The sequence below is a fragment of the Hemicordylus capensis genome, chromosome 16 (assembly GCF_027244095.1).
Source record: "Hemicordylus capensis ecotype Gifberg chromosome 16, rHemCap1.1.pri, whole genome shotgun sequence".
Taxonomy (NCBI): Eukaryota; Metazoa; Chordata; class Lepidosauria; order Squamata; family Cordylidae; genus Hemicordylus; species Hemicordylus capensis.
The window spans coordinates 8,168,395-8,194,538 of NC_069672.1; the positions used below are offsets into that span (position 1 = coordinate 8,168,395).

At 45.9% G+C, this 26,144-nt stretch overlaps 2 protein-coding genes across 4 annotated transcripts; both read right to left on the reverse strand.

Annotated features, from left to right (window-relative positions):
* Positions 1 to 6,061: 6,061 nt before the first annotated feature.
* On the reverse strand, positions 6,062 to 14,179 carry LOC128338525 (zinc finger protein 845-like). Of its 2 annotated transcripts, none has more exons than XM_053281113.1 (2): positions 13,827 to 14,179; positions 6,062 to 8,598 (listed from the first exon to the last, which is right to left on the reverse strand). In XM_053281113.1, exon 2 carries the CDS (start codon positions 8,366 to 8,368, stop codon positions 6,155 to 6,157), a length of 2,214 nt encoding a protein of 737 aa, XP_053137088.1. In that variant the 5' UTR covers positions 8,369 to 8,598; positions 13,827 to 14,179; the 3' UTR covers positions 6,062 to 6,154. The 2 variants fall into 2 exon arrangements, with proteins under 2 accessions (XP_053137088.1, XP_053137087.1); XM_053281112.1 differs by having other exon boundaries at positions 6,062 to 8,601.
* Positions 14,180 to 15,853: 1,674 nt separating this feature from the next.
* LOC128338524 (zinc finger protein 91-like) lies at positions 15,854 to 26,100 on the reverse strand. Of its 2 annotated transcripts, none has more exons than XM_053281111.1 (4): positions 25,776 to 26,100; positions 24,277 to 24,417; positions 23,286 to 23,411; positions 15,854 to 19,152 (listed from the first exon to the last, which is right to left on the reverse strand). In XM_053281111.1, the coding sequence occupies exon 4, from the start codon at positions 18,842 to 18,844 to the stop codon at positions 16,502 to 16,504; it is 2,343 nt and encodes a 780-aa protein (XP_053137086.1). In that variant the 5' UTR covers positions 18,845 to 19,152; positions 23,286 to 23,411; positions 24,277 to 24,417; positions 25,776 to 26,100; the 3' UTR covers positions 15,854 to 16,501. The 2 variants fall into 2 exon arrangements, with proteins under 2 accessions (XP_053137086.1, XP_053137085.1); XM_053281110.1 differs by having other exon boundaries at positions 15,854 to 19,155.
* Positions 26,101 to 26,144: the final 44 nt, after the last annotated feature.

The window sequence follows — 26,144 nt, forward strand, 5'->3', positions numbered from 1 at the left end:
CCTGGGCCCTGTTCACTTGGCTATTCACCCTCCTCTCTAGAAAGACAAGGAGAGAAATGTTCCACAGGGTCCTCTTCCACAGGGAGATGTAGGGGCTTGAAAATGGTTGTGTACCCTCCTCTTATGAATGAATAGTTTATGGCGGTCTATGACCAGGGTGCTTTCCAGACCGCAAGCCTTACACCGCAAAAAGTGGCATAAACTGCAATGTTTTGTGGTGCTGAATTCAACCCCATACAGCTTTTTCTTTGCAACGTTGTAGGACTATAACACAAATATAAAATCCAAAAGGTGTGGGAAATATGAGCGACACCTTTCTTACAATACAGGGGCTGCGATGTCAAAACACAGGCAGTATGGAGCACACTTAAGGGTCCTGTTGCCACACTGTGATAGTGTGCAATCTGGAAAGCACCCAGGCGTGAGGAATAAAATAGCCCCTTTAGCATTAATCTCAGGATTCACTCCCAAAAGTAAATAGGTACTTCAAATAACTCTGAATACCAAGGAAAGGGCAGAAAAAGCCAAGTTACAAAAGAACACTGGGACACTTCAAACACAGAGTTTGTGATGATGTCAAATGGTTCATCTTCAAATGTCATTTTCTTTTCTAGGCTCTTGCATGGTACCAGCTGGACTTGGCAGGCCGGTTCTGGCCAGGAGTGTCTTGGGGTGGGAGGGATTATGCTCAGAGGGGGGTCTGCTCCACAGAGTTCGTAGCCCAAGGCCAGTCCCCTTTGTCAAACAAAGGATGGGGACCGATAGACAGCATTAGGATATGCCAACACCTGAGCAAGAAATGAGGGTTGCTCCTCAGTGAGAAGGATGGAATCATGATACTGACGACCCCCCAGACACATTGAGTCTGGACTGCTGTTGGTCCTCAATCCCAGAGAGACCCTACAGGTGGCATCCACCAGGTCTCTGCTACAGAGTAGTCTGGATTTGTTCTTCTTCCAATGAGAGACCATGTATCCAAAAAGTGCACTTGTGAAGGAATGTCCCCTTCCCTTTATGTTTTGTGCTTGCTTTTACTTTAAATTGTTCTGTGTCCCCTCCAAGCTCTTTAAGGGTTAAAGTGGTAACAGCATCTGACAGTTGCCTAGTCTGAGGCAAAGGCTGTCTACAGAGTTTTGGAGGAAATGTTGTAAACTGTGGCTATTGGTTGTCCCCAGGCAGAGACAGAAGGTTCTACCTGTCTGAGGGAAAGACCTCCCCGATTGGTTGAAAGTGTCCCCTTGAAAGGAGTCTCTCGCCAGAACTTTCACAATTTGTGCCACATAACATCCCAGATTAGCCACAGACAACCTTAGCGTCTTTATAGATGCTCACGTGTAGTCTCCCATTCAAACACAAACCAGGGTGGACCCTGCTTAGCAAAGGGGACAGTTCATGCCTCCTACCACAAGACCAGCTCCCCTCCAATCTTCTAGCTGACCAGAATTCAGTTTGGACATAAAACGTTGATAATTTTTGCACAGAGGCTTATAGAATCCACTGAGATAATCTCAAACTCTAGCATCTGAGCATGTGGGTTCATTAAATTTGTGATCAGATATAGAGATGTTGAGTAGATATAATAGCCAGTGTGGTGTAGTGATTAGAGTGTCAAGACTAGGTTTGGGGAATTGTGTTCCCCATTCAGTCATGAAACCCGTTGTGGGACTGTGCTGGGGGTGGATAGGGCCAGTTACTCTCCCCCTGCTAAAAAAAGAGAATCACCACATTAAAAGGTGCCTCTTTGCCAAGTTAGCAGGGGTGTGTGTGTGTGTGTGTGTGTAGACTTTTAGCCACATACACACCAATCCTAAGCATGTACTCAGTAGCAAATTCAAATACATTTTTACAGCAGCATGCAATTCAGTTTGATCTCTCTTATTTAGTACATTTCATTTAAACAAAACAAAAAAAATCAAATGCAGCTATAGTTTATGTCTATATACGGCAGTATATATACAATGTATAGTGTATATCTATACAGTACAGAAAGAAAAGCCACCAATTTGATTTCAAATAGGACAGCAGAATGTCATATATGGCATTACCCCAATTTTGTAGAACATAAAGACAACCAATCATTTCATGAGTAAGGATGTTTTTAAAATGAGTTTCTTGTGAACTGACTTGCAAAGCCTTATTTTGAAGCAAGTGTACAAAAATAGACTTTTGGTGGAAGAGCATTTTACAAGCACCAAGTAAAATAAAATAAAATAAAAGATGTTTAAAAAAGGAAACATGTTAAGAGAACCATTTTCTCATATTTTGCTATTTAAGCCATTCTGAGAACTCGGTTGCTCAAAAAGCAGCATATAAATATTTTTAATAAGGGCAGGTGTGGGGGAGAAAGAAACACACACAGAGACCAGATCAGAGCTATAAGCAATGTAACTTCAGGAATAAAAGGCAGGAACAAAAACAAAAAGAGATCAATTTTGTAAGAGCATCCCCCCCCCACACACACACACACCATTCTTTTCAAAGTTTCTAATACTTTTTCAGTTATTGATTTCCTCACAAAAAGGTCTACTGTTGGGATGGGGAGGGTTTTTCTTACAGGTTTGCACTAGAACAGTTTTGGCATACTTTGGAAGTGTGTGTGTGTGTGTGTTTTTTAAAAAAGTTAAAATTATCTCGCATGCACACACAAGATGGGACTTCTCTCACATGTACATCACACACGCACGGTTCATGGGGGTGGCGGTGGGAGAGCACGCAACATGGTAGTTTGACCAAGGGGAACAAATCACACAGAAACCAAACCAACAGCAAGGGGGTGGTTTTTAACAAAATGTGTTTCTTTCCTCCTTGGAGGGAGACCACCAGCCCAACAGCCAGCTTCCTGGGCTCTTCAGTTACATAAAAATTCCAAGTGGGTACAAGCGAAATTCCAAGGAGTACAAGACTCCAGAAGAACCAATAGGGCTGGGAGGAAAGTTAACCCTTCCTTGGCGCTCTGCAACTGCCGATCTCCAAGAAACTCCACATTCATTCACACAGAGTGCCCTGGATCCGCCCAGGATAGTACAAGATTAACAATGGCAAATTATGTCCGCTGCAAGCTTTGAGTTTATTGTATTTACCGGTGGGAGGGGTTTTTGGAGTTTTGTTTTTGGTGTTTTTGTTGGTTTGCTTTGTTTTTTCTGATCTAAGACTATAAATCAAACCTTCTTTCTTACTTGCAGGAAGATTTCTTCCAAGGCCAGTTAATACATGCCTTGGAGTTTGCAGAGCAGCAAATCAAACTGAGCACAGAGTGCATTATATGTTATACTGCCTTCTATATACTTCACCCAGGGAACAGTTATTGTTTACGTCTCAGACCGTCCTATGTGGACAATCAGATGACCTTAAGGGTGGATAAAGAACTAAGTAACTGTATAACTATATATCTTCCCCATAAAGAAAACACTCTATAAATCATCATAGTATATTAAGCTAACAATTCATTAGAATAACAAAACTATACTTAACACTTCTTGACCCAATCTTCTGCACACAGTTATTATAATCCCAGGGAAAAGTCACTCGCCCAAAATACTTCCATCTTGCTGAAAATGAAATAATCCTTAGTAATTAAAATTCCCTCTCCCTTAAAAACATTGTTTTTAAATATACAAATACTTCTTGTAGTGATACTCCACTTTGTTTTTAACCTTAGTGGTGGGGAAGAAGTTTTGTGACTGAATTCTCGCTATTATAGTCCCTATTTTTAAAAAAGGAAGTAAAGAGGATCCGACTAATTATATGTCAATAAGCCTTCTTGGTATAATCAGCAAACAATATGCTAAACATCTTTGTCTGAAATTATGCGATTGGGTAGAACAAGAAGGCTTTCTGGAGGAAGAAGAAGCTGGCTTTAGGTATGATAGATCAGTTATGGATGACTGTTTAATTCTGCAGCATTTGATTGATAAATATGTTTGTTCTGCCAAAGGATCCCTTTTTGCAGCCTTTCTTGACTTCAAAACCGCTTTCCATGCTATTTCTAGAGGCCTGTTACAGTCAAAGCTTTTTAATTCATCAATCGACAAGTGGCTGCTGCTACTTATTTACAAATTACACAAGAATACCACTCTCCATGTTAGATTCAGTCTGGAGGGTCAATGATCTAATTCAGTTCCAACATTAAAAGGTTTGAGGAAGGGTTGCATATTGGCTCCTTTTTAAATTAACATCTAGATCAATGCGCTTATTCAACGACTGCAGAATCTGGACATGCGTGCTCCAAAATTAGCTGATAAAAGGTTACCAATACTCCTGTATGCTGATGATGCCATTATCCTTTCGCAGACTAGGAGTGGTCTTAAGAGAGCCTGGGGGGCCCTGGCCCTTCATTGCCAGGAGGAGCATTTGGTTATTAACTACTCCAAAACTAAAATGGTCTCTTTCAATAACAGTGTTAAGAATTTCACCTGGTCTGCTGATGGCCATCAAATTGAGCAAATGGAACATTTTAAGAATCTTCACGTGGCTTTTCAGTATAATGGCAGGAAATCTGCACACAGTAGACTGGACTCTGATATGGCACAAAGTATATGCAACAGCTGTACTGAGATTCCACTGTACCCAGGAAGGTGGCTATATTCTCTCCCTCTCAATCCGTTCAGTCGTGTCCGACTCTCAGTCACTCTATGGATCAATGCACTCCAAGCCATCCTATCGTACAACTTCCTTTAATTCTGCCATGATCATTCCTGCGTAATTTTTAATAATATCCAACCAACGAGTACGAGGCTGTTCCCGTCTCCTTCTTCTGCTGATCATTCCCAGCATAATTGTCTTTTCGAGTGAATCAGCTCGCATGACATGATCAAAATATGTCAGTCTTTGTTTAGCAATCTTGGCTTCTAGCGATATTATTGGTTTAACGCAATCTAAACTTCCTCATTTGTGATTGTCACCTCCAACACCACATCTTGAAAGCATCCATCCTTCTCCTATCTGTCTTCTTCAAAGACCAAGTTACACAGCCATATGTAGCTATTGGAAATATTATTGTATTGACTAGTCTGCATTTGATTGGGAGACTATATTCCTGCAGCTATTACATTATATTTGGCCAAATCTAGGATGCAACTCCTCAGCTGCCTTGGTGTTTGGGGATAATTAACAAACTTCTTGTTCTTGATTAGCTCCAGCTTCCTCCCCCGCTTAAAATGGGTTTTGTGAGAGCAAAAAACATGGTTCGTCAGAGACTGAAGGATATTGAGTTGCAGAATGAGGCTGCTCATTTGCCTGGCCCGTATGGGCCATTAAGGGTCTGGGCAGGTTTTTCCTCTCCACCATATTTGAGATCTATTAAAGTGGGCTGTCAAGTTGGTGTTGACTCTTGGTGACCAGAGCCCTGTGGTTTTTCCTTCATAGAATACAGGAGGGGCTTACGACATCTATTACCTTCTCTAAACCTCATTGGGCCCTTTCTAGAGCTTATTTTAATGCTTTCCAATCAACTCTGCTCAGTGGGAGGTTTCAACATCTACCTATGGAAGCTCGGCTTTGTTCTGTAGTTCTGGGAAAATTGAAACTCTTGCTCACGTTTCATTGCATTCTAGTTTTTATTGGGATTGTTATTTTAACTTTTAATTATCCGCAATTTTAACTTGTGGATAATGATCCTACTCTTTCCTTCACTGTAGCAAAATTCTGCTATGTAGCCTTCAGGACGTGTAGCTCCTTGATTGATTCAAAGAAGAGCTCAGATTGTTTGGGACTGTTATGATGATATTTGGTATTGTTCCAACTGATATTGTTTGATATCTGTTTTCCTGTTATTGCAGTCTTTGGTTCTATTATTGGCCCATGACCGTAAATAAAATTTACTTTGGGAGCTGGAAGAGGATTGTGTACCCTCCTCCTACTTCTCCAGGTTCCACATTCCAAGACCTGCACAGAAAGGTACTCAGAGGCAATGAGAAGAAAGCAAATGCTGTAAAACACTAATATTCACCAATCTGTTTGCACCAGTTATTATGCAGACCTATTCATAAAAGAGGCACAAAAACCATTCTATGAACACTTGGCCCTAATTCCCACAGTGTAACAAGGAGAGAAGGAAGTCAAATTTAAGAAAAAAGAAATCTCAGAAGGTTTTATTTTACAAACAGAGGATGGTTATCTCAGGCTTGTCTGCAGTTTCATAGGTATGATTTTGACACTACAATAGTTTGCTGATGTGCCGTGTGGAGTGTCTGATGTGCCGTGTGGAGTGTCTTCTGTTCCCCAAGAATTTATGTGCTTTCTCCCCCGTGTGGGTTCTGTGGTGTTTAGTGAGATTTCCACCTGTGCTGAAGCTCTTCCCACACTCCAAGCATTTATATGGTTTCTCCCCAGTGTGGGCTCTATAGTGTTTAGTGAGATTTCCACCTGTGCTGAAGCTCTTCCCACACTCCAAGCATTTATATGGTTTCTCCCCAGTGTGGGTTCTATGATGAATAGTAAGTTTTCCCCTCTCTCTGAAGCACTTTCCACACTCCATGCATTTATGTGGTTTCTCCCCAGTGTGAGTTCTGTGGTGTAAAGAAAGGTGTCCAATCTGACTGAAGCTCTTTCCACACTCCATGCATTTATATGGCTTCGCCCCTGTGTGAGTTCTATAGTGTGAAGTAAGATCTCTACGACAGCTGAAGCTCTTTCCACACACCAAGCATTTATGTGCTTTCTCCTCTGAGTTCTGTGGTGCTGTGTGAGTTCTGTGGTGTAAAGAAAGATGTCCACTCTGGCTGAAGCTCTTTCCACACTCCAAGCATTTATATGGCTTCTCCCCTGTGTGGGTTCTATGATGATTAGTTAGAGTTCCGCTCGTGCTGAAGCTCTTTCCACACTCCATGCATTTATATGGCTTCTCCCCTGTGTGGATTCTATGGTGTGAAGTAAGAGATGTTTTGTGTTTGAAGCTCTTGCCACACTCCAAGCATTTATGTGGTTTCTTCCCAGTGTGGGTTCTGTAGTGTGAAGTAAGTTCTCCATTTGTGCTAAAGCTCTTTCCACACTCCAAACATTTATGTGGCTTTTCCCCATTGTGCGTTCTGAGATGGATAGTAAGATATGCACGCTGACTGAAGCTCTTTCCACACTCCAAGCACTGATGTAGCTTTTCCCCTGTGTGCATTCTGCGATGTATAGTAAGATACCCACGCTGACTGAAGCTCTTTCCACACTCCAAGCATTTATATGGTTTCTCCCCAGTATGGGTTCTATGATGACAAGTTAGAGCTCCGCGTGTGCTGAAGCTCTTGCCACACTCCAAGCATTGATGTGGCTTTTCCCCAGTGTGCATTCTGCCATGTATAGTAAGATATCCATTCTGACTGAAGCTCTTTCCACACTTCAAGCATTTATACGGTTTCTCTCTTGTGTGGGTTCTGTGGTGTAATGCAAGAGAATCACTCCTGCTGAAACTCTTTCCACACTCCAAACACTGATGTGGATTTTCCCCATTGTGCATTCTGAGATGGGCAGTAAGATTTCTGTTCTGACTGAAGCTCGTTCCACACTTCAAGCATTTATATGGTTTCTCCCCTGTGTGGGTTCTGTAGTGGTAAGTAAGATAATACTTGCTGCGGAAGCTCTTTCCACACTTCATGCATTTATATGGCTTCTCCCCAGTATGGGTACTTTGATGACTAGTTAGAGCTCCACTTGTGCTGAAGCTCCTTCCACACTCCAAACAATGATGTAGCTTTTCCCCAGTGTGCATTCTGAGATGGAGTGTAAGATTTGTGTTCCGACGGAAGCTCTTTCCACATTCCAAGCATTTATATGGTTTCTCCCCAGTGTGTTTTCTATGGTGTTTAGTAAGATCGCCACTCTGACTGAAGCTCTTTCCACACTCCAAGCATTTATATGGTTTCTCCCCAGTATGAGTTTTGTGATGACTAGTTAGACCTCCACGTGTGCTGAAGCTCTTGCCACACTCAAAGCATTGATGTGGCTTTCCCCCAGTGTGCATTCTGAGATGTGTAGTAAGATATCCACTCTGACTGAAGCTTTTTCCACACTCCAAGCATTTACATGGTTTCTCCCCTGTGTGGGTTCTGTGGTGTATTGTAAGAGAATCACTCCTGCTGAAGCTCTTTCCACACTCCAAGCATTTATATGGTTTCTCACCAGTATGGGTTCTATGATGACTAGTTAGAGCTATACTCGTGCCGAAGCTCCTGCCACACTCTAAGCACTGATGTGGTTTTTCCCCAGTGTGTGTGCTGAGATGGACGGTAAGATGTACTGTCTGACGGAAGCTCTTTCCACACTCCAAGCATTTATATGGTTTCTCCCCTGTGTGGGTTCTATTGTGTACAGTAAGATTTCCCTTTATGTTGAAGCTCTTTCCACACTCCAAGCATTTATATGGTTTCTTCTTTGCGTGCATTTTCCACTGTGATTGAAAGCTTGTTTCAGAACCTAAGTTTTTCCTATGCAAACGGAACAGCCATTTTTCTCCTTACTGCTGCATTGTTAGTTTGGATTCCATGCTGCGAATCAGAAGATCCATTCCTATTCTTCCATATTGCTCCAGTTTTCAGACTTGTGTTTTATCTTTTTTTCGCCACCTGGCACTTGGACAATCCTCCAATGGATTCTTCCTCTCCCAACTGTCACCTGCTGCAAGGAAGAGAGAAATCTGGTCAGAGCTTTGTCGGGTACATGTTGTCTTGATGTAAGAAGATCAAAGTCCGACTGCTCTGTAGCACTGAGACCTGGCTAGATGCAGCTGGCCGGAAACGTCTGGGATCAAGGGCCAATGGCATTCCATGCTCAATGAGTGGATCGTGGTTACTATCAGGATTTGTTTTCCCCCACTCTGGGGCAGCCACCTAATGGTGCAGTGGGGAAATGAGTTTCCTAGCAAGCCAGACGTCGCCGGTTCAAATCCCCGCTAGTACCTATATAGGGCAGCAGCAATATAGGCTGAAAGACATCATCTTGTACTGTGTACACACACACACACACACACACACACACACACACACACACACACTGTATTCTACCAAAGAAAACCACATGGCTCTGTGGTCGCCATTAGTCAACACCAACTCGACAGCACACCTTTGCCTTTACACTGTGAGGCAACCCCCAGTTTCCAGTGGTGTGCGTGGTGTTGGCATACCTGTCATATCATGATGCTTAATAGTCTCATAAGAACAGCACTACTGGATCAGGTCCAATGCCTACCTAATCTACCTTCCTGTTTCACACAGTGGCCCACCAGATGATTCTGAGGAGCTCACAGCTAAGAAGTATGTGCATGCCCTCCATCTGGCTGTTGTTGCCCTGCAGCTGGTATTGAGAGGCATCGTGCTTCTGAGGCTGGAGGTGGCCGGCAGCCACCAGACTAGTAGCCACTGATAGATCTGTATAGCATGAATTTGTCTAAGCCCCTCTTTAAGCCATCCAAGCTGGTGGCAAGACAATTTAGAACATCTTCCCTTGTCACCTCAAACTGGCCCAGTTCTTCAGCCGCTGAACCTGAAAAGCTCAATTCCAAGGAGGGTATGAGCTCAGTATCCTTGACCGTGAAGACAGATGCAAAGAACTCATTCAGCTTCTCTGCAATCTCCTTATCCTCCTTAATAATCCTTTTCACACCCTCATCCTCTAAGGAGTCAACCGCCTCCCTAGCAGGATTTCTACTTCTGATATGTTTAATGAACCTTTTTAAAATTCCCCTTGACACTTCTCGCTATATGCTCCCCAAACTCTCTTTTTGCATCCCTTATTGTCTCCTTGCATTTCCTTTGCCAGCGTTTTTGTTCCTTTCTATTCTCTTCAAAGCCATTTTTCATGGTTTGGTTTTAATTGTAAACCACCCTGAGCCATTTTGGAAGGGTGGTGTAAATATTGAATAAATAAATACATTTGGGCAGGTCTTCCATTTTTTGAAGGAAATCTTCCCTTTTAGAGCTTTCCTGACTCTACTTGTTAGCCATGCTGGCATCATCCTGAATTTGGTGGTACCTTTCTTCCTTCTTGGTATACATTTCTACTGAGCTTCTAGTATTGTGGTTTTAGAGAAGCTCCATGCTTTCTGGAGCAATTTGACCCTCCTGACTTTCCCTGTCAACTTCCTTTTTACGTCCGCCCATTTTTGAGAAGTTTCCTCTTCTGAAGTCCAACGCATCTGTGTTCGACATCCCAGAATTCTGCACTTGCATATATTCTGAATGGCAGCAGAAGCACAGTTAGAAGCACTGATGGGCACGTCATCCAAGGAAGGGGTCCCTGCTAAAAGAGTGTTTCCCTCTTCCTCAGACTGATGTCCTCCATCCCTAAGAACTTCACTCTCCATGACAGCAGAAGTGCTGTCAGCCTGCTAGTGGGATGCCTTTATCACATCCCTGAGGGTCTCATCCACACACCTCTCTGCCTCCCTGAACTTCTCCAGGTCAGCCACCTTGACTTTGACGGAACAGACTTGTTCCCTGAGAGCCCGGAGCTCTTTGCACCATGCACACCCCCGCTCGGGCAAATACATGTGACTCTCTGTGCATTACACTAGCAAGCACCCGCTCTCATGCAGCAATTCCAGCTTCATAACTGGTTTGATTGGCTATTTAGAATACGTAGGGCTTGTAAACTTGAAGCTACATACTGGGTGCAGTTGTCAGCAAATTTAAAGGTTTTGAGCTTTGTCCTCCAAAAAAATTAAACAAATAAAGTAGTACTCATCTTATTCTTGCGCTGGGTGTATCCCCTGTGATTATATCTTCCCCATAAAGTCCCCCACCAATCTTCCGCTAAACTCCTGCAAAACTCCTTCGATGTCTGGGAACAAAGCACCTCTGGTCTGAGCCTCTTATTCAAGCAAACTGGACGTCTAAAAACTTGTCCCTTGCATGCAGACATCGGCATCCCTTCATCCAGAGAACCGATTCCATGCTCCAAGACCATTCGCTCTCCATGAGCTTCAACTTTGGCACCCGCCACTGGCTTTGTCAGTCTCCGATGCTATGCCAGGATGCTACACAGAAAGGACAGCCATAGCTCCCTCCTCCGCTCAGTTAATTGTAGATCCCGCTCAGGTTGAATCAGGAAGGCCCCATTCTGAATGCAGGTGCACACACAGTGCCTTGATGTTGCCGCCCAGAAGAAAACTCATTCCGCACAGAGATGAAAAAAATTAGAGGGACCACCGCCTGGCTTAGTAATGGCTTTTCTGCCTGCTCTGCTGCTTGGACCCCTCTTTGCCTCTCTTACGCCATTCCCCTCTTGCTCGGCAGATTCGGAGTCCGGGAACCCCCTTTTGGCCAAACAAGTGTCATTATGGCAAATGCGTTTCAATGTAAGTAAGTAGAAAGTCATGCACTTACATTTATAGATTGTTAAGTAATAAACCTTAGTAGCTTTGTTCAATAAACTTAACAAGCCTCACTTTCTGCTCATATACTCCGCTACAATTGCCCAGTGCTATTCGATCACGCACCAATTTTCCCCCTCCTATTTTTAAAAGTTTGCCTCCCTGAGGTCAAGCAAAGACACCCAGCAAAAAGGAAAAACATTTGTGTGGAGAGGGATTGGTGGTGGTGGGGATAGGTAGAGAAAGAAAATAAAAGATTAAATATGAATTGCAAGGAAGACTTTTGCTTCCCCTACTCAACGCTTGCTGTTTACTGAGAGATTGAGCCAATCTGGGGTTGCTTTTGTAAACTAACAGGAGGAGGGGAGATTTTGAGGGGCTGGTTTCTCCTTAAGGGAGAACTCCCAGTGTGTCTGTTTTTTGCCAGGGCTAGCATTTGCCAGGACTAGCATTGCAGGCTCTGTGGCATTTAGTTGTTGTTTCTCTCTGCCTGGAGAAGTAAACAGGGCATTGGGGGTTTGTGCGTGATGTTTAGTGAGGAAGTGTCTGCGGGAGCCAGAAGCGAGTCCCCTTGATCACAAGGAGCCCAGTGGGAAGAGAACAAGGTAAGTGCTACTCCTTCTGTCATATTCTTGGGAAAGTAAGTTGAAACAGTTTAATAGCTGACCAATACAGCTAAGACCTAACTTGCTAACAGACAACCTCCAAATACTCTAAACATTCAACAAAACCAGTTAGGAAGATATAAAGACAGCAAGGGAAGGGCACTTCCCAGTGTATTGCACAGAGTATCGCATGCATGACTATTTGCTCAGCGGGCGGAAGTCATGGGTGTGTGCACAATACAAGCAGCTCCTCACTTTCTCTTCTCTGGGCTAAACATCCCCAACCTTGTTTTTCACTCCAAAAGAGCTGTACAATAAGGCTACCTCTAATAGCACACCAATATTTTTTTTGGTCTGATATTGGTGGAATAAGTGCTGCATTATTTATTATTATTTCTTGTTTACACAGTCAGACAGGTGTTATTGACTGGTTTGTTTTATCCAGATATCCAGTCCTTCCCATACTGCCCTTCCAAAAATGGCTCAGGGTGATTTACACACACAAAGATAAATAAATAAAATGGATCCCTGTCCCCAAAGGGCTCACAATCTAAAAAGAAACCTCAGATAGACACCAGCAACAGTCACTGTGCTGGGGGTGGATAGGGCCAGTTATTCTCCCCCTGCTAAATAAAGAGAATCACCAGTTAAAAGGTGCCTCTTTGCCATGTTAGCAGGGCATACGAGACAAGCATGCTAAACACAAGTTCCACCTTCTTTCTGGTATGCAATAAATGTAGAAACTCTGTGTGTGTGTGTGTGTGTGTGTGTGTGTGTGTGTGCGCGCGCGCGCACATGCCTGTGTGTTCGAGCTTCAAAAAATGAAACAAATGTTTTATGCTGGACCAAGAAGAAGAAGAAGAAGAAGAAGAAGAAGAAGAAGAAAGGGGCAGCTTTACCTATCAAGTCTTAAGGGTCACCCTGTCTTCTCTCCCCCACCTCCAGAGCCCCACTTGCAGCCTCTTCCATCACTCCCAGCCTCCACCCCAGACCTAACCCCTGCATTTCTCTCTGCTGGGATCAGACAGCACATTTTGCCCAGATGCAGAGAGGTTGCAAGAGGAGAGAGCCCAAAGTGGTGGGGGGGACGCCAGACCACCAGGCAGGTCCCACTCCCTTCAGGCATAGAGATCACTCCCCCCTTGCCTCCTATTCCCCAACTTCCAGAACCCAGTTTTTGCAGGTAAGTTCCAGACACCTCTCAGACTACCAAAAGAAAAGGCCACAAAAAGGCATTACTTTCCGTGAAAGTGCAGGGAAACACACACACACACACACACACACAAAAGCTCTCACTTCTGCCTTGGGAAAGCACTGCCTCTCCCCAGCTGATCACTGCGCATGGCTCTCTTGTTTGATGCACTTATATCTATGGGGAGGTGCAGTGTTTGAAGCAGGAGATACAGCAGAGGACGCCTGGGAACCATAGAGAGAGGGGAGGGACAGGCCTGCACCTGGGAAAGGAAGGCACAGTAGGAGGAGGATTCCGAAGAGGCAATGGGAAGAATACCTCCACCCGCATTGGTCTGTTCATCTGAATGGGTTTTCCAAGGGGGTATCAAAACCCAGAGTTCTACTAAACGCATCGTCTGAGCTGGCCCCTTTGTCTCCTTACCAATAAGAGGAAAGAATGCCTGCTAAATATTAACGGCAGGGAGAAACTTCCCCCTTTTCCCAACACTCACTGACAGCAAAGAGCTTTGGAGGCAATCTGGGGTCGGAGACTGAAGAGCTCTTCCTCACCCTCACCCTCCGGGCCCCTTTCTCTCCCCATCCTTCCCCCCTTGCACAGGTTCCTGCTGCTGGCTGAGCTCCTCACAGCCATGCCGGGACAGTTTCCACTGCAGAAAAGGCTGCAGGGTGACTGGGAGGGAGACCACCCACCCCTCCACCCCTGCCCCCGTGTGGTGCTGCAGCCTTTCGCTGACCTTCCTTTCCATCCAAAGCATTCACCAACCAGCCACGGATCTTCCCGGCTGGGCTCGCGCGATCTGCGTCTTTGCAAGCGCACGTGCAATGCTTCGCGCAGTGCTGTCCTCTTGCACCGGACTCCCGGGGGGGGAGGGCAACTCGGGATTTGGGGGGGGGGGCTCCTGCTCCTTCTTCCTAGCACGCTTCTGCCCGGCAGCAATGGCGCTCTTTGTCTCGCCCTTGCCAATTCTCCCCTCTCCTCTCCTCTCCCCCCTCAGCTCCACCTCCTCCTTGTTGCTGCTGCTGCAATTTAATCACAGGATTGGACTCAGGCCGGAGGCGGATCAGAGGAGGAGTGACGAGGACCTTTTTTTTTTTTTTAAACTGCTTCCGGAAATGAACTTTTTTGAGAGGGAGGAGGGGGAGCTGTTCCTCCACGCAGACGCAGAAGCTGCTTTTAGGTCAAAGGAGGGGGGAGGAAATCGCAGCCCCCTTCCCAGTCCCCACCGCCGGCCGCCTTTAATGTAGAAGGGAGCTGCCTCTTCTCCCTCTTTCCCGCGCAACCGAAATAAAAGGGGGAGGGGGCTCATCCCCCCCCCAACCCCCACCTTCCTTGCTGCAGTTAGGGGCTTAATCTCTCGTCGTCACCAGCAGAGGCAGATGCAGTCTGAAAAGTAAAGGACAAAAAAACTTTTTCCCGGTCCCAAGATCTGCCCCTCCTCCAGGATTGGACCAAAGTTGTGCAGCCGCACTTGACACTGACTGGCAGCTACTCCACAAAGTCTCAGGCGGGAGTCTTTCCCAGTCCTACCTGGAGATGCTGCCAGGGTTTGGCCCTGGGGCCGTCTCCATGCAAAGCACAGGTGCACTAACAGCGAGTCAGGGGCTATCCTGATGAAGCTGCCAGTCTCAGTCTGACCAATGGTCCGTCCAGCTGAGTATTGTCTGCATTGACTGGCAGCAGTTCTAGGTTTCACACAGTGTCTTTCTCAGCCCTGGAGATGCCAAGGATTGACCCTACCACCTTCTGCATGCAAAGCAGGTGTCTGACTACAGAGCCAAGGCCCCATTCTTAAAAAAAAAATAAAAATAGCTTACTGAATCAGACCACTGGTCCGTTGGGCTCAACATCTAGCCCCTGCAGAGCTTGCCACGTCCCTCAGTTGTTCTGGTCATTTTGCACCTAGAGAATATAAGAAGCCTGAAGAAAGAGCCAGGAAAGCCAACCTGGACCCTGTTCGTTTGGTTATTCACCCTACTCTCTGGAAAGGTAAGGAGAGAAATGTTCCATAAGGTCCTCTGCCACAGGGAGATGTAGGAGTTTGAAAATGGTTTTGTACCCTCCTCTTATGAATGAATAGGCTTATTGCGGTCTATGACCTGGGCGCTTTCCAGACCGCGAGACTTACACCGCAAAAAGTGGCGTAAAGTGCAACATTTTGTGGTGCCACAAGACCAGGAGAGCTGGTCTTGTGGTAGCAAGCATGAATGGTCCCTTTAGCTAAGCAGGGTCTGCCCTGGTTGCATATGAATGGGAGACTTGATGTGTGAGCACTGGGAGATATTCCCCTCAGGGGTGAAGTTGCTCTGGGAAGAGCAGAAGGTTTCAAGTTCCCTCCCTGGCGGCATCTCCAAGATAAGGCTGAGAGAGATTCCTGCCCGCAACCTTGGAGAAGCCGCTGCCAGTCTGTGAAGACAATACTGAGCTAGATGGACCAAGGGTCTGACTCAGTATATGGCAGTTTCCTATGTTCCTATGTTCCTAAATGCATTAGAGAGCCATTGTAAGGGGGCAAGCCTCCTACTAAGGGCAAATACAGCTTTTTCTTCTTTTTGCAACCGACTTGCAACGTTGTAGGATTATAACACAAAGATTAACATCCAAAATAAGATGTCAGAAATATGGACGGCACCTTCCTTACAACACAGGGGATGCAATGTCAAAACACACTCAGTACAGAAGCACACTTAAAGGTCCCATTGCCACACTGTGATAGTGTGCAATCTGGAAAGCATCCAGGAGAGGGAAATAAAATACAACATATCCATCCACTATATTTATTTATTTATTAGAAACATTTAATATACCGCCCACTCCGAAGACTTTTGGTGCACCAAAACATGCCAAAAAAGCAACATTAAAAATTACAATCTAAATACTAGAGTAACTATCAAAAAACAAATAGATAAACTACAGGGCAAAAGCCTGGCGAAAAAGAAAAGTCTTCAATAGAGATCTGAAGATCAGTAAGGAAGGGACTAAAAGAATCTGAAGGGGAAGAGAGTTCCAGAGAAGTGGGGCAGCTACCAAAAAGGCCTTTTGCGGGTCCGAGAGCGAGCGGTCTTATGCCATTTGCTCTTTGCCCGTTTGCTCTTCTGGAGAGCCAATCGCTCTTACGGAAGCCCGAAAAGGCTGAACATGCTTCAGTTACTTGGCCGCGACGGTGATGAGGAAGGCCAGCGGGGGGGAGAGGGAACCCACGTGTTTAAGGTTGTGATTAACTGTTGAGTCTCGGTCAGTTGTGCATTTAGAAACTCTGCTTATCCCTCCATGTTCTTATCCTGGTCATAGTTTCATGTTCCGGGCCAGCTGTCGTGCCCGTTTGTCCAGCTCGGGTACCCAATTCGGCCTAGCTGGCATCACCAAAGCTGAATAGATTTGTGGCTTCTCCTCATTATCAGTTCTATGATGTTAATTAAGAACTTCAAACTCACTGAAGCTCTTGCCACACTCAAAAAATTGATGTGGTGTATCCCCAGTGTGGGTTCTATTGTGTCTAATCAGGTTTCCTTTCTGGCTGAAGCTCTTGCCACACTCCAAACATGTATGTCGTTCCTCCCCTGTATGGGTTTTATGGTGCTTATTAAGAGATCCACGACTGCAGAAGCTCTTTCCACACTCCAAGCATTTATGTGGTTTTTCCCCAGTGTGGGTTCTGCTGTGTATAATTAGTTGTCCTCTGCAGGTGAAGCTCTTTCCACACTCCAAGCATTTATGTGGTTTCTCCCCAGTGTGGGTTCTATGGTGTGATGTAAGACCTCCACTCTGGCTGAAGCTCTTTCCACACACCAAGCATTTATGTGGTTTCTCCCCAGTGTGGGTTCTATTGTGTATAGTAAGATTGCGCCTATGGCTGAAGCTCTTTCCACACTCCAAGCATTTATATGGTTTCTCCCCAGTGTGTGTTCTACGGTGTGATGTAAGAATTCCATTTGTGCTGAAGCTCCTTCCACACTCCAAGCATTTATATGGTTTCTCCCCAGTATGCACTCTATGGTGTGAAGTAAGAGCCCAACTGGTGCTGAAGCTCTTTCCACACTCCAAGCATTTATGTGGTTTCTCCCCAGTGTGGGATCTATTGTGAATAGTAAGCTTTCCACTCGTGCTGAAGCTCTTGCCACACTGCAAGCATTTATGTGGTTTCTCCCCGGTGTGGGTTCTATGGTGTACAATAAGATGTCCTCTGTAGCCAAAGCTCTTTCCGCACACCAAGCATTTATGTGGTTCCTCCCCAGTGTGGGTTCTATGGTGTATAGTAAGCATTCTACGCGTGCTGAAGCTCTTTCCACACTCCAAGCATTTATGTGGTTTCTCCCCAGTGTGGGTTCTATGGTGCATAGTAAGCTCTCCACCCATGCTAAAGCTCTTACCACACTCAAAGCATTTATGTGGTTTTTCCCCAGTGTGGGTTCTGCTGTGTATATTTAGGTGTCCTCTCTGGGTAAAGCTCTTTCCACACTCAAAGCATTTATGTGGTTTCTCCCCAGTGTGCGTTCTATGGTGCATAGTAAGATCTCCGATCTGCCTGAAGCTCTTTCCACACTCCAAACATCTATGTGGTTTCTCCCCAGTGTGGGTTCTATGGTGTGTAATAAGATTTCCTCTCTGGCTGAAGCTCTTTCCACACTCCAAGCATTTATGTGGTTTCTTCCCAGTGTGGGTTCTATGGTGTATAGTTAGTTTTCCTCTCTCACTGAAGCTCTTGCCACACTCCAAGCATTTATGTGGTTTCTCCCCAGTGTGGGTTCTATGGTGCATAGTAAGATCTCCGATCTGCCTGAAGCTCTTTCCACACTCCAAACATCTATGTGGTTTCTCCCCAGTGTGGGTTCTATGGTGTATAATTAGTTTTGCTCTCTCCCTGAAGCTCTTGCCACACTCCAAGCATTTATGTGGTTTCTCCCCAGTGTGGGTTCTATGGTGTATAGTAAGATATCCTCTGTAGCCGAAGCTCTTTCCACACACCAAGCATTTATGTGGTTTATCCCGAGTGTGGGTTATATTATGTACAGTAAGGTTACTACTTGTTCTGAAGCATTTGCCACACTCAAAGCACTTGTGGGGTTTCTCCCCAGTGTGGATTCTGCTGTGTCTAGTAAGATACCCTCTCTCACTGAAGCTCTTTCCACACTCCAAGCATTTATGTGGTTTCTCCATGGTGTGGGTTTTCTGGTGTAAAGTAAGACATCTACTCTGGCTGAAGCTTTTTCCACACTCCAAGCATTTGTATAGTTTCTCCCTGGTGTGAGTTCTATGGTGTCGATTAAGAGATCCACTCGTGCTGAAGCTCTTTCCACACTCAAAGCATTTATGTGGTGTCTCCCCAGTGTGGGTTCGATAGTGTATAGTAAGAGCTCCATTTGTAATGAAGCTCTTTCCACACTCAAAGCATTTATGTGATTTCTCCCCAGTGTGGGTTCGATAGTGTATAGTAAGAGCTCCACTCGTAATGAAGCTCTTTCCACACTCCAAGCATTTATGTGGTTTCTCTCCAGTGTGGGTTCGATAGTGTATAGTAAGCTCTCTACTTGTAATGAAGCTCTTTCCACACTCCAAGCATTTATGTGGTTTCTCTCCAGTGTGGGTTCGATAGTGTACAGTATGAGCTCCCCTCGTGCTGAAGCTCTTTCCACACTCCAAGCATTTATATGGTTTCTCCCCAGTGTGGGTTCTATGGTGTAAAACAAGAGCTCCACTGGTGCTGAAGCTCTTTCCACATTCCAAGCATTTATGTGGTTTCTCCCCAGTGTGCATTCTATAGTGTCTAATAAGAGTCTACTCGTGTTGAAACTCTTTCCGCATTCATAGCATTTGTAGTTTGTCACCTCTTTGTATTTCGGCCTGAGGTTCAAAGCTTGGTTCAAAAGGGAAGCTTCTCTTAAATAGCTTGCACAGGCTTCTTTCTCTTTCCTTCTGTATTATTTTTTTCTGCTCCATGCTGAGAAAAACACCTGATCCATTTCAGTTCTTCCCTTTTGCTCGAATTTTCAGTTTGTATTGTCCCCTCTTTTTGGCAACACCCATAAATTCTCCACTGGATTTCTCCTCATTTTTCCTCTCACCTGCTAGAAAGAAGAGAGAAAACTGGTCAGATCCTGCAATAGAAAAGGATCCCAAAGGAGATGGTGTGAGAAGAAATAGTGGAAGTGCAAACCAGAGGTTGTCAGTTACTTCCACATCCAATGGCTATTATTATTATTATCATTATTATCATTATTATTATTATTAACATTAAATCAATCATGTTTATTTGAAGCCACAGACCAAAATTTAAGGCATACATAATAATACACATATAATATAATAATATAATATATTCAAAGATCCAGTATTATCTCATCCTGATCAGCAGTTTCCAGTTTACATAATCTGGTTTACCATCTGTTGTCTAACATTCTTAGCTGCCTTATTTTACATTTATATCCCGCTCTACCTCCAAGGAGCCCAGAGCGGTGTACTACATATTTGATTTTCTCCTCACCCTGTGAAGTAGGTTAGGCTGAGAGAGAAGTGACTGGCCCAGAGTCACCCAGCTAGTATGTGATTCCCATTCAGGATATGACCAGAGGGTCCAGATTTCTAGATAGACTAAATGACTGGGCCTCAGAATGGTCGATCATGGAACCAACTAGAGTGAAGACTATGCTGCACTTCACCCTGAGTGACGCCCAGGATCTCTTTGTGAGATGTCCAAAGTGCGATCCAGTGCATCCTATATGCGAGAGGAGACTCACCTTGGAAGTCCAATGTAGACACTTTGGTCTAAAGAAGAGGAAACTACTCAGGAATGGTGAAAAGAAAGCTGAAAGCGGCAGGTAGGCAGCTGTCCTTTTTGTGTGTGAACAGCTTTGGGAGATTTTTCATTGAAAATGCAGTATACAAAAAAATCATTCAAAGCTACAAGAGACAGAATAGGATTTTAATCTGCCACAATTCCAATATCCTGCATTACTGGAGATTCGTTTTGGATGCAGGGTCCATTGGTAAAATAAGATCAATAAGAACCATTAATAGATAAATAAAGGGAGAGTGAAGAGGGGGTTGACTAGGATCGGAGAGGCCCGATTCCAAATCCTTCCCCACTCAGCCATGAAGCTCAGGGGATGGCTGGGCTTTTTTTCATCCTAACCTATCTCACAGGATGGTGGTCAGGATAAATGTGGGGGCAGAAGATACATAAATGCCACCCTGTGCTCCTTGGAGGAAAGGAAAGATGGGTCATAAACATTTTTGTTATTTCTCTGTGTAAACCGCCCTGAGCCATTTTTGAAAGGGCGGTATAGAAATCGAATAAATTAATAATATAATAATAATAATAATATTGCAATGGCAGGAGCGCTTACTATCCGCTTTGGCCGATACGTCAGCTACGTCCATTTCTGGAGGCAAATCACCTCAATACAGTGGCCTCCATCTGCTGGTGGCCTCCAGGCTTGACTACCATAATGCACTTTGCATGGGGCTGCCTTTGTAGACAGTTTGGAAACTGACACAGCATGTGGCAACCAGATTAGTCTCTGGGACAACCCGAAGGGGCCATGTAACACCGATTCTGAGAGAACTGCACTGGCTGCCAATATGTTTCTGAGCAAAATAACACATGCTGGTCATCAGAGGCATACCATCCCTTAGGCAAGGGGAGACAGCTGACGCCCGGCCCACGGCCTCAGAGGGTCCCCCAGAGGCCAGTCACACCCATCCCCCACGCCCGCCCGACAGCAGCACGCTGCCCGGGTGGGCCAAGCAATGGCCTGTGGCCTCCGTGCGATGAGGATGGTGGGGCCTTTTCCCTTGCCTTCAAGGCAAGACCTGAGGAGTTGTGCCTGCACCCCCTCTCTCCCTGACAACCCGGGGGGTTGAGGTGGGGTGGGGCTGAAAGTGACAAGAAGCCCAGCAGTGAATTTCATGGCTGAATGGGGATTTGAACTTGGGTCTTCCCTTTCTTGGTCCTAGTCCAACAGCCAGTCAAATCATTGAGTCTCTCTCTACGTTATCCTCCATTCTCCTATGGTCTGTCATGCTGTGTGGGCTGGGGTCTTGGAGTTTTTACACTGAACGATGTGTTATTAATAGGACGTTTAAAAGCCACAATACTCTGATGAGCCAAATGTGCAAGCAGAAGAAAGTGGTCACATATCACCTCTAAGATGCAGCCCAGAGGTTTCATCATGCTTATTTTTATCCTCACAACCACCCTGTGAGGGGGTTTGGGCTGAGAGAAATTATAGGAGCCCAGTGAGTTTCGTGGCTGAATGGGGATTTGAACTTGGCTCTTCTTGGTAATAGTCCAACACTCCCCAATATACTCCGAGGTATTACATGTATTCTAGAGTCGGGATTCTCAGCCTTGAGTCCCCAGATGTTGTTGGACTTCAGCTCCCATAATGCCCAGCCCCAATGGCCTTTGGTTGGGAATGGGAATTGAAGTCCAACAAAATCTGGGGAACCAAGGTTGAGAACCCCTGTTCTAAAGGATAACATTACCTATTGGTCACAGAGGAGCTTTTGTATTCTGCTGTTTAAGGACTTCTGGAGCTCAAACCTTTCCATTAGAACTGGATTTCTTTATTATCTATTTGCCGGGCAAGTAATATATTGTTCTCTTTTAGCATATGTATAAGATGTACACAGTTTCTCCTCCTCCTCCAGTCTGTTATTGTTGGGTTACCCTTTTTTCTATGGCTTCTTTATTCTGGGAAAGGGGGCCTTTCCCCCTCCCATTGGTCTCCCATCCAAGGGATTGATTGAGTGCACCCCCTGCCCACCCCTTTATATTTTTAATGTGATGCATTGTTCATATTACTGTTCATTTTAAATGCAGAAACAAAAAATATTGTTTGTTTGTTATAAATCCCACCATGCTACAGCCCTGACAAAAATTGTTCAGCTTGGAACAGAAGCTTCCATTGGAACCCACAGAAGGGGAGGAGAGCTGGTCTTGTGGTAGCAAGCATGAATTGCCCCTTTGTTGACAGTATCATATTATTTGGTTCTGTTGTTTCTTACACCTGGTACCTCTAGTCTCCTGTCCTCTGATAATCTGCTCCACTGTATTACAAATGCCCTTAATGTTCTTCTGGAGCAGAGAGCTGGGGCCAGGAGAAGGAGAGGAAGGCAACCAGGGGCCCATTTTAAAATCTTCTCTTCAGGCCCACTCCAACCCTGGTACACCCCTGCTGGTCATTTTTTAATAAAGCCCTGAATGGCTTAGGTCCAAGGTAGAAACCACCCGCTTGGTCATGAACCATGCCACCTATTAAGATCATCGTGGGTGTGGGGGTGCAGTTACAGTTGCCACTGGCTTCTTTGGTGGCGACTCAGGACGGGGCCTTCTCTGTGGCTGCCCCAGGCCTGCAGAATTTACTCCATGTCAAAATAGGAGCTTCTTCATCTGACTGCTTTTTAAAAGACCCTTAGGACACAGCTGTTTCCTCAGGCTTATAATTAATTTTAAACTGTTTTTGTCCTGTGAAATAGTTAATTTTCTCACTCTAGATTCATTCATTCATTCAATCAATTTCTATATTGCCTTTCCAAAAATGGCTCAGGGCAGTTTACATAGAGAAATAACAAACAAATAAGATGGAACCCTGTCCCCAAAGGGCTCACAATCTAAAAGAAACATAAGACACCAGCAACAGTCACTGGAGGGATGTTGTGCTGGGGGTGGATAGGGCAAGTAACTCTCCCCTTGCTAAATAAAATAATCACCACGTGAAAAAGGTGCCTCTTTGCCAAGTTAGCAGGTTAGCAGATTGTTTTTTGTTTTTATTCCGTGAAAGTGTTTCAACTGTTTTTGTTTTTCTATTGTGTCCACTGCCTAGAGATGTTCAGGAATAGGAAAAAATAAATAATGACAAGAACAGGACATGCACATGTTTGTTGACTACTAGCCACAGTCACTCCAGAAGCAAATTTAAGTGGATGTTATAAAGACAAAAATGGCAGGGACAACATTCCCCTTCCCCTCTTAACACTCGCTGGTGAAGACAATGCAAGAGAAGAGTTCTTGCAACCCCCCTGCCCCCAACGTCAGCTTTCTCTCCCCTCCTCTTGCACAGGTTACTGCTGCTGGCTTCGTGCCTCACAGCCATGCCGGAATATCTTTCACTCCAGAAAATGACACAGGGAAACCGGGAGGGAGACCACCCCCCAACGCCACCCCTTCCCCAGTATGCTGCTGCTTTCCCCTTACCTTCCTCTTCCTCCAAAGAGTTCAGTAGCCAGTAAGGAGTCCTTCCGGTTGGGCAGGTGGTCACTGTGTATTTAAGAACACAGGTGACATCTCATGCAGCTCTCTCCTCTTGCACCAGACCTCAGACTGGAAGAAGCAATTGAAGACTATGTAAACTCTTGCTCTTTATTCACAGAACGTTAGGGATGTGTGAACAGCTTAGATTCCCCCCCACACACATCCACTCAAACACACCCGTGGCCTCGGAGAAGCCCACTGGAGTGCCGGCAGTGAGTTTTCTTTTTAACAAAATTTGAATCATGAACCCCCCAAACGTGAACCGAACCGGATGGGTTTGGGGTGCACAAAACTGAACATGCCCAGTCCGGTTAAAGTCCAATTCAGACTCGAACCAAATTGGGCAACCTGCACACCCCTGTGCACACCCCTACAGCACGCTTTTGCTGCTAATGTAGCTGCCTACTGAATGTTCTTTCCCGGAACTCTTGATTCTTTCTCTGAACTCTTCACTTCAATCCCTCCTCCTGCTCTCATCTCCTCCCTGATGCTGCTCCCAATGCAATGTATTAAATCACACAATGCACAGGACTGGGCAGTCAGTGGTATTTTCCTCCTCTGCTGCTACAAAACACAAATTTACAACTGGGAGGGGGAGGAGCTATAACCTTATGTGTTCTAAGAAAAAAATGTTTAATTTGTATATGCAATGAGTGCGAATTTGCATCAAATCGGACTGATTCCTATTATGTAAAAAATAAGAATAGTCATGGGATGCAGCCCCTTTCTTTTAAGAAAAATTTCAGTCCAAAGTCCTAAGCTCTCCATTTCTTTCTTGACTTTGGAAGAGCTTAGAAAGGGACCCTAAGTGATCAAGGGCAAGAGGCACTCAATGGGTGGATCGGGTCCCAATCAGGATTTATTCTTTCCCACTTAGTACACTGTTTTTGAGGCAACCCCCAGTTTCCAGACTTTGCACCTGGTGTTCACATACCTGTCATATCCTGGTGCCCAAGAGTCTCTCTCCCTGGGCTGGCAGAGCAGGCCTCCCGGTGGGGACTGTGTTGGAGCAGACCCCCTGCCGAGCACACGTCACCCCAAAGACCCTCCAAGCCGGAACCTGGAAGTCCAGATGCTACCAAGATGGAAAACAAAAATGGCTTTTTAAGAGAAATGCAAGCCAGCAGCCAGCCCCCCACCCCACCCCGCCTCCATGGGTTAGTTCCAAATTAAAAGGTTATTGCCTTTCTTCCTGGAGTGCTTGTCCCTTGATTGAATGAATTTAATTAATTTAGGAGATTCATGGAAGGAGAAGGAGGAGATTCATGGAAGGAGAAAGGTCCCCCCTCCCCCAATTCCAATCTCCAATGTAATCTCCAAAACAGAGACCTCTCCCCCAGAGCAGGCTGGTTAGGGATGAGGACCTCCTTTTGGCTTTCTTTCCTCACACCTTCTCCATTCAGAAAGGTCCAGTGGCCAAAGCTACAGGCAACTTTTAAAATTCTCAGTCAATTTGGGAAGAAGAGCTGGGTTTGCGTTAGGTATGAGCATGAATAAAGTAACGTAAAGTTGTGCCATCGAGTCGGTGTCGACTCCTGGCGCCCTCAGAGCCCTGTGGTTGTCTTTGCTAAAATACAGGAGAGGTTAGCTATCGTCATGTCCCGGGATGAGATGATGCCTTTCAGCATCTTCCTATATTGCTGCCGCCCAATATAGGTGTTTCCCATAGTAATGCTTAGTAATGGCTTTTTTGGGTGTTCTGCAGATTGGACCACTCGTTGCCTCTCTTCCAACATTCCCTTCTTGCTTCGCAGATTTCTCGAGCCTTTGCTTACAACTACAACTCCCAGCATCCCCAGCTACATTTGCTTTTACTTGGGGATTATGGGAGTTGTAGTCACGAACTTCCGGGAATCCCAGTCAGAGAGAACACTGCCAGGGTGTCATCCCGGCGACACTCTCCCTGTCCTCTGGGATGGTGGTCTCCGTTGATGATGTCATCCTATGGGGCCCTGGCATGGGGGCTGGGCTACCCCACCCTGCGGGGGGTAGGATCTCCTGCTTCTCCCCCAGCCGCCTTTCCCCTCACGGTGTGGTCCGGGAAGGGGCTCCCTCCAGCAAGGCAGCCCCCCGCAAGAGGAACCCCCCCCCCCTCCCGGCCGCCCTCACTGCTCTCTCCGTTCCTCTGGATCTGTCCTCCCAGTGGGTGTCAGAAGCCCCCGAGAGGGAGAGGAAGCCAAGGACCATCGGAGCTGGCCCCGCTCTGGCTCCTTGCAAAGAGGAGAAGGAGAAGGGGAGGAGGAGGACCCGCCAAACCTCCATTGCAAGGAGACTCTTCCTCCCCCTCCCCAGCTCCGCACTCGCTGACTGGCTCCCGGGAGCTTGAACAGGGGAGGGGAGCCAAGAGCCTTTGCAAAGCCGCGCCCGGCTGCTCTAGTCCCCCATCCAATGACGCCCCCCCCCCCACCACCACCCCCGCTGCCTTCCGCCTACCTCCCTCTCTCTGGAGGCAAAGCCTTCAGCATCCAGCTAGGAAGAGTCCCGGCTGGGCGGGTGCTTTCTCCGCAACAGGCGGGGCTCCACTCCTCGCGCCCCCAGCTCCGGACTTCCCCAAGGAGGAAAAAAGCACAAAAGCCAGAGCGGGAGCGTGCGTGGCTGCGTCTGTGCGTCATCACGTCCAGCCGTCCACCATCGTCGTCGCGTCATCACCCACATCCATCCATTCAAGAAGACCTCAATCACATGACACACAGCCCCAGCCCGCCCACCGCCGCGGCGGGCCCTTTAATTTTCCATTCCCTCGGGAGGCTCCTCCTTCCGGCCCCTCCCCCTTGCATGTGCTGCCTGCCGCGTGCCGATGCT